General features: G+C 41.0%; 2 protein-coding genes across 4 annotated transcripts; one reads left to right on the top strand and one right to left on the bottom strand.

Moving 5' to 3' along the window:
• Positions 202-4397, bottom strand: LOC105159795 (E2F-associated phosphoprotein). 3 transcript variants are annotated; one of them, XM_011076985.2, is made up of 3 exons: positions 4267-4397; positions 3960-4125; positions 202-760 (listed from the first exon to the last, which is right to left on the bottom strand). In XM_011076985.2, exons 1-3 carry the CDS (start codon positions 4340-4342, stop codon positions 520-522), a joined length of 483 nt encoding a protein of 160 aa, XP_011075287.1. In that variant the 5' UTR covers positions 4343-4397; the 3' UTR covers positions 202-519. The 3 variants fall into 3 exon arrangements, with proteins under 3 accessions (XP_011075287.1, XP_011075288.1, XP_020548785.1); XM_011076986.2 differs by having other exon boundaries at positions 202-709; XM_020693126.1 differs by having other exon boundaries at positions 3960-4104; positions 4267-4394.
• Positions 7303-8238, top strand: LOC105159813. The gene has a single exon (XM_011077012.1). The coding sequence runs from the start codon at positions 7303-7305 to the stop codon at positions 8236-8238; it is 936 nt and encodes a 311-aa protein (XP_011075314.1).

Here is a 13214-nt window from a genome sequence, read left to right as displayed (position 1 = left end):
ACTATACCTAACATCAAGAAATGTCAATTTAATACCTTAAAATTAATAGGATAATTATTCGCAATTATTATGGAAAAAGTTGATTACCATAATCATAAAATGGAAAGTTTAAAATGTCCTTTCTAATCATAATAGCAAACATGAAATATTACACATTACAAATAGAGCAAATTTCAAGCGCCCCTCTTGTGTCGCGCATAATGGAAAAAAGGTCCCCTTGTGTAAAATAAGGGTCCCTACGTAGATTGCGATTTACCCATTACAAATATACCAAGTATGTTATCAAACATTTACAATTCTGTATACGTCCCATTCCCATCCATCAAAGTAAATAAAACCTACTTATTGTGTATCGTATCATTCAAATAAATTTCCAGAACATGTAGTGCGTCGTCAGCTCACACTATGCATGCAAGCATATCTATGAATTAGTACCACAGAAACTTTACACCAAAATCGTTAAATGACCATTTAAAGTAAAGGAAAGAGACAACCAAAGTACAAATAGCTCAAGATAAATCAAGCTTCACTAGGAAGAACATTCAGGAAATGATAGACCTCGTCCTCATCGATAACACCCACCTCTGTTGAACAAACCGAACAGCAGACTCTTTTAAAAGCCACAGCAGCACTAGGACCAACTTCAATATGAGAACCTCTTTTGTTCCTTTTTCGTTTACTTCCTAGTTGCGGCACTTCCTCCATTATCCTACAATTCATGACAAAAATCGCACGATACTGAGTGACATATTTTTCATGCCTGCAAGCCCATACATCAGAACTTCAGTTTATGATTTTAATCAAGAAATGAATAGAAGGTGCATTGTGGATAAGAATATGGATGAAAATAATTTTACAGAGTAACAACAAATGCAGGATTTGACAGCAACAGTTAGAAAATTTTATATATTTGGATATGTACATTCTTTCCAAGCTAGAAGGGAAAATCTTGAGAATATGATAAAGTAGCTACCATTCAAGGTTGCTCATAGCAAAGTACCAAAGCAAGGATTACTTGGAATCCCCAAAAGATGAAACAGAAGTTCACAAACAATACAGGGATGTCCATTTGAAGGACCGTATAAGGGCCCTAAAACACCTGTTCCACCCAAAAGTACCCTGCTTGGAGTTGCTTCTAACATATGTCAGGATATCTACATAAATTGGTCAGTGCTCATCTTTTCTCTATTTTTATGAGAAAAAGTCATTTTTTCTTGGAGTTGGTTTAACATATGTCAGGCTATCCACATAGCCAGTGAATGTTTGTCTTTCTTTATTTATATGAGGAATATCATCTTTGGAATTTTTTACAGGGGAATGCCTTGCCTTTAAATTATGATTATGGTGGCATATCAGCAAGACGCTATATGCTTGATCAGTGAAAGAAAAATTTCGAAAAAAAAAATAAAATAGAAAGCTGTCAGAGAATATGTAGAAAAGATTGACATGACTGAACCCCCATGCCGGTGGAACCTAGTTCGAATTTGCCAGACATTCAGTGGACATGTTACACATGATGTCCAGCTATTTGTGATGCCATAATGAAATCCAAAATGACATCAGAATTGTTCGGAAGATGACAATTAAAGGCCAGGGGTCGTATTCTGGAGGTCATGAGAGGCAATTCTCTAGAATATGATAAGCAGATATTCTGGAGGTCATGAGAGGCAATTATAAGTGAGAGATACTATGATTAGGTGGAAAGCAATTTGATAGGCCAGGAAACAAGACCATAGTTTACTTTTTTGGTAACAAGTTAAAAACTGAGAGTTCCTTTTGCCCCAGATGAGTCACCACAATTATGACTGATGAATCATGTTTGTGCCACATCTAGATCACATTCCTTCCACCAGGTTGGTTGTTGGACCCACATAGTACTCCTATTATTCCAATAATAACAAATTCCTAATCTTGTTGTGGTGAATAGGAAATGTTGTGATAGCATATGCACAATTATTTAGTACATATTTAATTTTGCAAATATACTACCACTCGGCTGTTTCAAATCAAGAGATTCAGAGAAATCAAACTAATAAAATCGTCGCTTTGAAGCGGCAGAAACTTCCAGATAACTGCAACTTGTGCTTGACTGTGAAAGCAAGCAAGTCAAATGGATGTGAAGCGTAGGTCTCTGTGTAGGGGCTTATATCCATGGAGCAAACAGGCTTTCTCACCCGAGTTTATAACCAAACTTGAAAGATGCTCATAACGGCTCATCATAGTCACTGAACTAAAATCCGACAAGCTTTTACCAATAACAACTTCAGGTGACTTAGAGTATATCATTTTATATAAATAGTATGTGATATTTATTTGCTCAATGAGCATATCCCCGTACATTTAGAAACTCACTGATATGCCCCATGCTCAAGCTTGACAGCCTCGACTCACTTTAACTACCAAGCTAATCTTGAACAAGTATACTCAGGAGCATGGTGATCCAAACAGCTATAGTTTAGTCAAATCCCTAAGAATGGGATCAATCATCTAAAGTCAAAACTGCTATCTAATTAAGAACTATAGAAAGGAAGTCTGTGCCTGGCCTTCGTAATGCCATAAAGGACCTAGATAAATATGCCAGCTTGATTACCATAAAAGCAACTGTCCATGACCATATTGATATGTCTTACAGTTGCTGTCCAGATTTTCTCATTATATAGATAGGCTTAAGCTCTTCCTATTTATTTCTTCAGTGGAAACTTTAGGAGCTAAGTGCTGAATTGGGTCGCTCATACTCCCGTTAGCTTGGATCTTACGGTGATACACTAACATCAAAACCACCCTTGCCAAAGCTTATCTAAGTGTCTCAATTTTAGTGAACTCAACATAGTAGGTGTAGTGTGAAAAAAACACTTTCAAACATTTTACATATTCTTTGTTTGCTCTACAGAGAATATACTCCACGTTTAGCTAATGCCTTCATGGACTACACCCATTGAGGTCCAACTTTCAAGTGCATAAGCCCACAGCACTGGCAATAATCCCACCCCAGCAAAACAGAAATGGGAAAAGAGAAAAGCACAATAGAAGAAAATAGAAGAGAAAAGAAAACTCAAAATCCTTTAACATATAATGACAGCAATAGTCTTAAGGTGATAATTGCTCGACATTACCAATTTGATATAGTTACTGAAACTATCATCTCTTAGCCAAAATAATCGTGACCACAATGCAAAAATGGGGGAGAAGGTAAAAAGTATCAATAATGTGGAGCGAACAAAGAAATTCACCCAATTCACTTTGACTCACACAACGAATATATGATTCAAACCAGCGGGTTCTGGAGATAAAATCATGTATTATGCTTTCGAAGATAAATGCTTAAAGGAGGCCATAGGATCAAAGCTGAAAAGGAGGACATTCGATTAGAAGGGGTGAATTAGGGGGAAGTAAGGGGAAAACAGCAGGACACAATGGCGTTCTGGTGGACTTAGCAATTTCAAATTAGGAGCTGGTCCCTTCTAAAGACAACCACATCCAACTGCCAAAATTTCCATCTAACCAAACACGGGGCAACGAATCAGCGGGAGCTCAGCAAGAGTGGCCCTAACAAACTTTTGGTGCATCAATCCGAAGCAGAGTACAAGCCATGGGTTTGACGGGTGAGCTAAGGACAATTTGATGAATCAGCATAGGATTACCATTTTGCGGTTATTTAATATTTGCAGTACTTGAGTTTATGAAGGAAATTATGAAGCTTTCTTTTTCCTCATCTCTGTTTTCCTCATCTCTGTTTTCCTCCTTTACCCAACCCTTATCTTTCTTCTGCATTGTTCAATACTGAGTAGTCACCCTTATCTTCACAGGAGTAATAATATTAAGGGGTAAAACAGAAAGAGCAAGGAAAAACAAAACGAAGCCAGACCTTTCCAATATCAAATGGCATACATAGAGAGAGGAAAAGCATAAACACACACATATACACACATGTCAAGAAATAGGCAACAAAACGGGCATACCTCTGGCAATCCAGACAAAGGGTAGTAAAGCAAGCAGGGCAGCAGAGCACAGCATCGGAAGCACGCCCTCCTCTTTGCTTCTGGACCCATAGCTCATCTTTGTCATCAAGTCCCTGGTCATAGAATTCGGGCTTGGAGAAGTAGTCTATCTCATCATCAGCAGAAACTATTACGGATACGTACAAAGTTGAGAAAAAACTAAAATATGTTAAATTTATGCAAACCAGCCTATAATTTCCAGAAGTAGATTATTTTAAGACAATCAAACGAAAACATTTGCATAAAGATTTTTGAAGACGATTCTCACCTGTTCCCTGAGAATCGTGAGTTGAGGAATCTTCGGGTTCACCTTTTTCGTTCATTTCTCTGTCACGGGTTTTCATCGGTTGGGGACGAGGACCTGACCTTTTGCATAAAGGGTTAGCTTTTATTACCTGTTGGGAAAGACAACGAATTTAATATAGAGTATTATCTTCTTTTATTTGATAATATTACTTTAAATTAAAAAAAGTACTTTTAAAATTAGAAAATATACTACCAAAATCCTAGAATTTAAATTCTAATATTCCGGTGGTATTTTATTTCTTTCCCTTGAGAATATCAATATATATTATTTTTGGGTCTTCCTTTATTATTCTTTGGTATTTTATCATAGTTTGTGTTTTTATTGTATTTTAATTTTTTTTATATGAATAAATTGCATAAAACCCCTGTGTGTTAAAAGATTAGCTAAAATTCGCTGCTTTAAAAATATAGGCAAAAAGTCCCTATATATTCGATTAATTGCCTTTAATTGTGTTAAAGTTTTGCATGATTTGTTGTTATGCCATTATTTTATAAGTCACTGATCTCCAAAAGTTACAAATAGGACAAGTTAGATTTTAAGTCATTTTAAAAATATATTTTTAGTTATATATATACACAATTATATCTATATCATACTTATGTAATGTATATGTATATACACCATCGCTTTTTGCGGCATCTGATGACCTTGTGTTGGTGGAAGATGGCAAATGTGACCGACATCGCTACAACCATCACCTACGCAAAAAAACCCAGATCTAGAGGTTGGACAACAGTGGTCACCTAAGTAAGAAATGGATGACCTCGTCTTCACCCAAATCCATGGGTGAAGGTGGTTACCCAACCAATAAATGAGTGAGCTTGCCATCACCCCTGATTTGGGCGATGGAGGTCGTCTATTTCTGCCTAGGCAACCATCATCCCTTAGATCTAAGAGCAACAATGATCACCCTAGCGCCATCGTCATGCTGGGGCGACGACAAACCCTGGTGATCGACAGCATGGGGTCGTAGGGAAGAAAAAAAAAAAGGAGGATAATTCTGTTTTAATTTTTGAAAATTAAGAAAAATAGTTTAATTGTTTATAATGTTATAAAAAGAATGTATTAACAAATATACATAATGGTAATTATAATTTATATATTAGTTAGAGTAGATAACATGACTTAAAAGATTTTATATAATTATTTGGTATTTTAATATTTAATTAATGTAATCTACTGCACATATTTAAATTAAATAATAATTTAATTTAGTTAATAATATTTAATATTATAATTTATTTTTATATATGGATCCATATGGATATTTAAATTTGGAAAGTAAATTCCTAATTTGAATTTTTAACTTTTAAACTTTTTATACAATTTTTAAGGTATTTTGATATTTAATTATATATTTTATAAAGAAATATAATTAATTAAACATATTGAAATTAAATAATAATTTAAATTAATATATAATATTATTTATTAAAATATATTTGAATAAAAAAATATTTTTTATATGTCAAAGAAAATAGATAAAATGGACATTTGTAAACTTAAAATAAGATAAAAAGAAAAAGGTAAAAATGAAGCATATTAGCAAAACAACGCGTTTGAAGCACTTTTTGTTAGTATTTAATTGATAGGAAATGTTTGTTGTATTTTAAATAATATGGTCAATTTTTTACCCATAAAATACACACAAGAAAATTTCATAATATTTTATTAAAAAAATATTTCATAATATTTCAGTAAAACACAGGGCTATTATGCAATTTACCCATTTTATATTTATATCACTGATACTATGTTTATGTAGGCATATTCAATATAAAATGGATATACATTTATATGCAAATATATATTCAACTTATATTTTATTTCATGTTTATAAAACTATACATGTATTCATATAAATGTAAAATGAATATATATATATATTAATTGTATATACATGTGTATATTATATACTGATGTGTGATTAAGAGGAGGTACAAGGAAAATGCCAAGAATGCCCTTCATTAAGGGCATTATAGTCATTTAAACAAGGATTCGCACCTCTTCCATCAGTCGGGTCGCGATCACCCGACCCGGATCCATCTGCCCTCGAAGACCCGGACAATTATAACCGTCTGTTCATGGACGCCGGCCGGTAGGATGAGACCACGTGGCTGGTCAACGCTGGTTAGCGCTACCCTGTTGAGCCCTATATATAGGCCCGAAACACCGTTATTAAAGATAATTGTTCTGCATTTATTGAGATCGAACTTTGAGATCGCACATTTTTCTCTCGATCAACCTAACTTGAGCGTTGGAGGGTCATTGTCGGGGACGTGCCCGACGAGCTCATTTTCTTGTCTTATTCTCAGAGAACCCAAAAGCTGATCTTGGAAGAGTTAGCTACCTACGTGGAGATCGTGCCTCGGGATCGTTGAATTCTACCCGGATCAATTGGCGCCGTCTGTGGGAACGTCTGAGAACTATCGTCATGGAAGGTTCATCGAGAAGAAACGCCAGGGAAGAAGAGACACCGAGGAAAGGACGATCCATGATCCATATTACGAAGAGGACTTGCAAAGAATGATCGAGGATGCGAGGCGGAAGGCCATAGTGGAATACGAGAGGAGGACCGCAACTCCTGTGAGCAAAGAAACAGCCCGAAGGCAGTTGTTTGAAAACATTGAGCCCCACCAAGAGTCAAGGGAGCGTGGCGAGCCAGAGCGTAGAACTAGAAAATCGGTCTCATCAGAAGCGGGATCCAGTAGCCATGCCCGAGTAAAGAAAAGAGAACCAATGATATCGCGAGCGGAAGTTGAGAGCGTGGGAAAATAGATAGAAAGTTTGAACAAGCAAATCGATGAGCTGAAAAAACGAGGAGAGATAGTGGCACATAACAAAAACTCCCTTTTTAACAATGACATACTGGTTCAAGTGGTGGAACTAGGGTTTAGAGTACCCGATTTGCCGAGGTACGATGGAACGAAGGACCCCTATGAACACGTGGCAGCCTTCGATATGGTTATGAATTTGTATGGATAGCCGGGTCCCATAATGGCAAAACTATTCGCTACTACGCTGATGGGGAAAGCACAGGAGTGGTTCACCAATTTGCCCCGGGGAAGCATTGACTTGCACGAACAGCTCATCCAGAAATTCTCCTTTCATTTTGCGAGCAGGAGGAAGCAGAAGAGATCAGCCATCCATCTCTTTACTATACGGCAGGGGGAAGAGGAGACGTTGAAAAGTTTCATGGGCAGATTCAACAATGAGATGATAGAGATCGAGGACCTGCACATTGATATGATGGTCAGTATCTTGATCCATGGACTGAAGAAAGGCCCGTTCGCATCCGCACTCGCGCGTGACCCGCCAGGCGATGCGGAGCAGCTGATGGGTTTAGCCCAAAAATATATAGACGAGGAAGAGATGAACGCGATGAAGGACTCTGAACAAAGAGAACGCGAGCAGTTGTTTAGACGATCATACGATACCAGAGAGAGTGGAGGGAGTAAGCCAAAACAAGACAAGCCCAAGGAGCCAAAGTATCAGCCCAAATACCACAATTACACTCCGTTGCCTATGTCATGGGAGAAGGCATTAATGATGGTCGAGAATGCTGATATTCTCAAATTGCCGAGGCACACCAGGTATACTCCCTCCAAGAAGTTTTCTAATAAATATTGCAGGTTCCACAGGGAGAGAGGACATAACACGGAGGAGTGCTTTCAACTCAAATATGAGATAGAGAAGCTGGTGAGACAAGGATACTTCTGGGATCGAGGCCCCCCGAATTGCAAGATTAGCAAAGACGAGACAAGGAGGAGGAGGTCGAGGAGTCGGGATCGAAATCCCGGACCTGTAAGGACAACCAAGGCCCAGCCCACCGGAAACAACGCACCGACCAAAGGGGTGATTTTTACACTATTGCAGGGGGTTCCAGCTCGGGAAATTCGAGCAGGGCCCGGAAAAGATGTGCTAGAACCCTAAGCTCTAACAAAGGGAGAGAGTTCGTGCTAAAGGTCGAGGAGGAAGAGACTATTTCATTCAATAGTTCAGACAAGCCAGAAGAGAGCGGAGAGATGAATGATCTGATGTTCATCAAGTTGGACGTGGCGAATTTCACTGTCCACAAAGTCCTGGTAGACAGTGGGAGCTCCACAGACATCATCTTCAAGAGCGTGGTTGACAAGATGGGTTTGGACAATGCTCGGTTGGAACCCGAAAAGACTCCGCTGGTCGGTTTTGGAGGGAGCGAAGTACCTTCCCTGGGTATGATCGAACTCCCGGTATCAATGGGTGAGGAGCCGAAGAGGAAGACCCTAATGGTAAAATTTCTAGTAGTGGATACTCCATTCGCTTATAACATCATTTTGGGTAGGCCAGGTCTAAATTCCTTTCGAGCAGTCATTTCTACTTACCATATGAAAATGAAATTCCCCATGGAGCACGGGATCAGAGAGGTTGCATGCGATCAAAAAGAGGATCGAAAATGTAACAACTTGTCGCTGAAAGGAGAACCTGGACAAAAGAAAAGGAAAACTAAGGAGGACGCTGAGTCTCGACCCTATGAGTCTGAACACTTGAAACCCAGTGATGAATACAAAATTGTGCAGCTGACACCTGGGGAACCGGACAAAACCACCAGAATAGGCGCGAACATGAAGGAAAGAGAGATGGCCATGATCGGTTTTCTGAGAGAGAACATGGACATGTTCGCATGGAGCCCGTCAGACTTCATAGGGATCGACCCAGAGGTCATCGTGCACCACCTGAATGTCGACCCAATGTCCCGACCTGTTTAACAGAAGAAGAGGTCATTCGGAAGCGACAAAAACGAGATCATCAGGAAGGAGGTCGACAAACTGCTTAAAGCCGGGTATGTATCGGAAGTTCAATACACTGAATGGCTTTCTAACGTAGTCCTTGTCCCCAAATCCTCGGGAAAGTGGCGCATGTGTGTGGATTTTACAAACCTGAACAAAGCTTGCCCGAAGGACCCATACCCGTTGCCCAGGATCGATGTTATAGTGGATTCCACGGCCGGGTTCGAAATGTTCTCGATGATGGACGCCTACCAAGGGTATCACCAAATCCACATGGCGGAAGAGGATAGAGATAAAACCTCGTTCATTACTGAAAAAGGGTGATTATTGTTATAATATGATGCCTTTTGGGTTTGAAGAATGCAGGAGAGACATATCAACGATTGGTGAACAAGATGTTCGGCGACCTGCTTGGAAAAATAATGGAGGTTTATGTCGATGACATGCTCGTCAAGAGCAAGAGGTCGCAGGACCACCTCGCAAATCTCGTGCAGGCGTTCGGCATCATGAGATCATACGGAATGAAACTGAATCCAGACAAATGCACTTTCGGAGTAGGCGGAGGAAAATTTTTGGGATATATGGTCAGCGATAGGGGGATTGAAGCTAATCCAAAGAAGATCCAAGCTATCATAAACTTGCGATCACCAACCACGATCAAGGAGGTGCAGAAACTAACAGGAAAGATCGCCTCGCTGAGTAGGTTCATCTCGCGATCGACAGACAGGAGTCTTCCTTTCTTCAAGGTCCTGCGAAAATCCAAGAACTTTGAATGAGACGAAGAATGCGAGAAGGCGTTACAAGAACTGAGAGAGTACCTGAGGAGGCCCCCCTTGCTCACAAACCCGAAAGACGGAGAGACACTGTTCCTATACCTGGGTGTATCTGAGAATGTTGTTAGCTCTGTGTTAGTGAGAGAAGAAGGAGGCCAGCAGAATCCAATTTACTATGTGAGTAAGATGCTCCAAGGCACAGAATTAAGATACACGGAGATGGAAAAACTAGCACTCGCATTGGTTATCACCGCTCGAAAACTGCGATCGTACTTTCAATCGCACAGGGTGGTAGTGTTAACAAACTATCTTCTTAAACATGTGATGTCGCGACCTGAGGCCTCAGGCAGGTTGATTAAATGGGCAGTGACACTGGGACAGTACGACATGGATTATCAGCCCAGGACCGCACAGAAAGCACAAGTATTGGCGGACTTCGTGATGGAACTTTCAAGCAATCCCAAATCACCTCTGGTCGCTGAAGAGCAGACCTCGAAATGGATGCTACACGTGGATGGTGCTTCGAACGCTAACAACGGAGGGGCAGACATACTGATTCAAGGGCCCAAGGGAGTCGAGATCGAGGTAGCAGCTCGCCTGTCCTTTCCTATGACCAATAACGAGGCAGAGTACGAGGCACTCATACTAGGACTAAAGCTCGCATACAACGCTGGAGCCAGAGATTTGGAAGTTTTCACAGATTCCCAGTTGATCCCTTGCAGATCGAAGGGACTTATGAGACGAAGGAAAAAACGATGACGTCTTATAAAGAGATTGTAAAACAATGGATGAATAAATTTGACAAATGCTCAGTTTTGCAGATTCCAAGAACGGAAAACGACAAAGCAGACGCCTTATCTAAATTTGGAGCTGCAATGGACGGAATCAGAGATCGCAAGATCACAGCCTTGGTCCGTGAACGATCAACTCTCTCGAACAAAGCAGAGGTACAGATGGTCTCTGAAGCTAAGTCGTGGAAAGACAAAATTGTTAAGTACCTTGAAGACGGCACCCTGCTTGCCGATCCCATTGTTGCGAGAAGAGTCAAGTTTCGAGCTACACGATTCACCATGCTATCAGGTCAGCTCTACAAACGAACAGTGGATGGGCCCCTCCTGAAGTGCCTAGACGAAGAAAGAGCTTTATATGTGATTCGTGAAATCCATGAGGGAAGTTGTGATAATCACTCAAGTGCGACGTTGCTGGCTCAGAAGATAATTCGATAGGGATTCTACTGGCCCACGCTAGCAAAAGATTCCAAAGAGCTGGTGAAGAAGTGCGAAAGTTGCCAGAGATGTGCATCCCTGATACACCAACCTGCGACCCCGATAGAGCCGATCAAGATAGCCTGCCCGTTCGACCAGTGGGGGATCGACATTGTCGGACCCTTCCCCCTAGCACAGGCTCAAAAAAAATTCATCATCGTGACAGTGGAATACTTCACCAAGCGGGTCGAAGCAGAGGCTGTCGCCAAAATATCCGAAAAAGAAGTTATCAACTTCATCTAGAAAAACATCATCTGTAGGTTTGGTTTGCCATGGATTCTAATCTCTGACAATGGTACTCAATTTCAGGGAAGAAAAATCACAGAATGGTGCAAGGAGCTCAAGATCGCGCAGCATTTCACAGCAGTCGTGAACCCGCAAGCCAATGGGCAGACGGAGGTAACTAACAAAACGATCCTGCAGCACTTAAAAACACGACTGGAAAATAAAGGATCGTGGGTTGATGAGCTGCCTGGAGTACTATGGGCTTATCGGACGACACCGCGGACTGCTACAGGCGAGACTCTTTTCTGCCTAGGGTACGGAATAGAACTATTATCCTGGCAGAGGTCGGCGAGGAGTCTCAAAGCGAACCTTCGACCTCACAGTGATCGAAGAAAAGAGAGATGCAGCGTATGCTAGAATTCTACGCCATAAGGGGTTGATGATGAAAAGCCACGATCAAAAAATTCGACCACGTCAGCTTCAAGTGGGCGACCTCGTACTGAAAAAGGTAGAAGCTTATAAACATGTGGGTAAGCTGGAACAGCCATGGGAAGGGCCATACAAGGTAACCGAGATTAAGAAAAAGGGGACATATAGGCTACAAGATATGCAGGGACGAAACCTGCTGCGCCCATGGAACATAAAGAACTTGAAGAGGTTTTACGCGTGAACCCGGGAGTTCAAATTATGGAGCCTGTGAAAGGCTGTCAACTGCGACAAGATCGCACTCTGGGAGCCTGTGAAAGGCCATCAACTATGACGAGATCGCGCCTAAGGAGCCTGTGAAAGGCCACCAAATATGGAGATCGCATTTGAGGAATTATTTGTGAGTTTAAAAGTTCGAATTTTTTGTACTAGAAAACAGTCGTTAAAACTTGTACAAACTGTAACTTCTTTGGAGCGATTTTGAGAAATCAATTTGTCTTTTCGTATTACGTTGAATCGAAAATTGCGCGCACTTTATGCTTTTGTCTTTATCTGCTATTAAATTCTTCGAAATGCTACATGCGAACTGAAAAAGACACGTTCAACTCATGCGATCTGAAAAAGACGCATTTTTCGTGCCAACTGAAAAAGAGGCACCCAACTACACGCGAACTGAAAAAGACGCGTTCAACTCACGTGATCTGAAAAAGACGCGTTCAACTCGTGCGATCTGAAAAAGATGCATTTTTCATGCCAACTGAAAAAGAGGCACCCAACTACACGGGAACTGAAAAAGACGCGTTCAACTCATGCGTACTGAAAAAGATGCATGTTTCGTGCCAACTAAAAAAGAGGCACCCAACTACACGCGAACTGAAAAAGACACGTTCAACTCACGCGATCTGAAAAAGACGCGTTCAACTTGTGCGATCTTAAAAAGACGCATTTTTCGTGCCAACTGAAAAAGAGGCACCCAACTATGTCTGCGATGTCGAAGAAAACCAGTTAGAAAGCGGACGCTGAGACAACGATTAACAAAATAAGAGAATACCTAAAGCTGAGCATGGACCCCGTATTCCTCGATCCGGATGGGATTGTTCATTACCAAGGAGCTTTGGTCGCGAAGGGAGGTGAAGGAGTCATAAAGGTCGAAGGACTCACCCCCCACCTTAGAAAAGAGTACAGAGCTGGAGGAGCTATCCCACCTTGGAAATGTTCGATCTCCCTGGGGTTGACCACCTCTCAAAGCCTCCCTGTTCTCTTCCCAGCACGAAGCGAGCTGGGTCAGCCTCAAGAGTTTCTCTCTCTCCTCAGTCTGGCTGGTTTTCTCTGCGGCTTCCCTAGCCATCCTGCTCAGCGACTCGGAACGGTGGGGCTTGGACTTTAAAGAGCCAGAAGGTTCCACTGGCTCCTTCTCCCTGGTCTCGTCCCCGTGCCCTTGCTTGTGCGAA

Source organism: Sesamum indicum, linkage group LG4, assembly GCF_000512975.1.
Source record: "Sesamum indicum cultivar Zhongzhi No. 13 linkage group LG4, S_indicum_v1.0, whole genome shotgun sequence".
NCBI classification, from domain to species: domain Eukaryota; kingdom Viridiplantae; phylum Streptophyta; class Magnoliopsida; order Lamiales; family Pedaliaceae; genus Sesamum; species Sesamum indicum.
The sequence above is the reverse complement of the archived record's forward strand: the minus strand, read 5'-3'. Positions and strand labels throughout refer to the sequence as shown.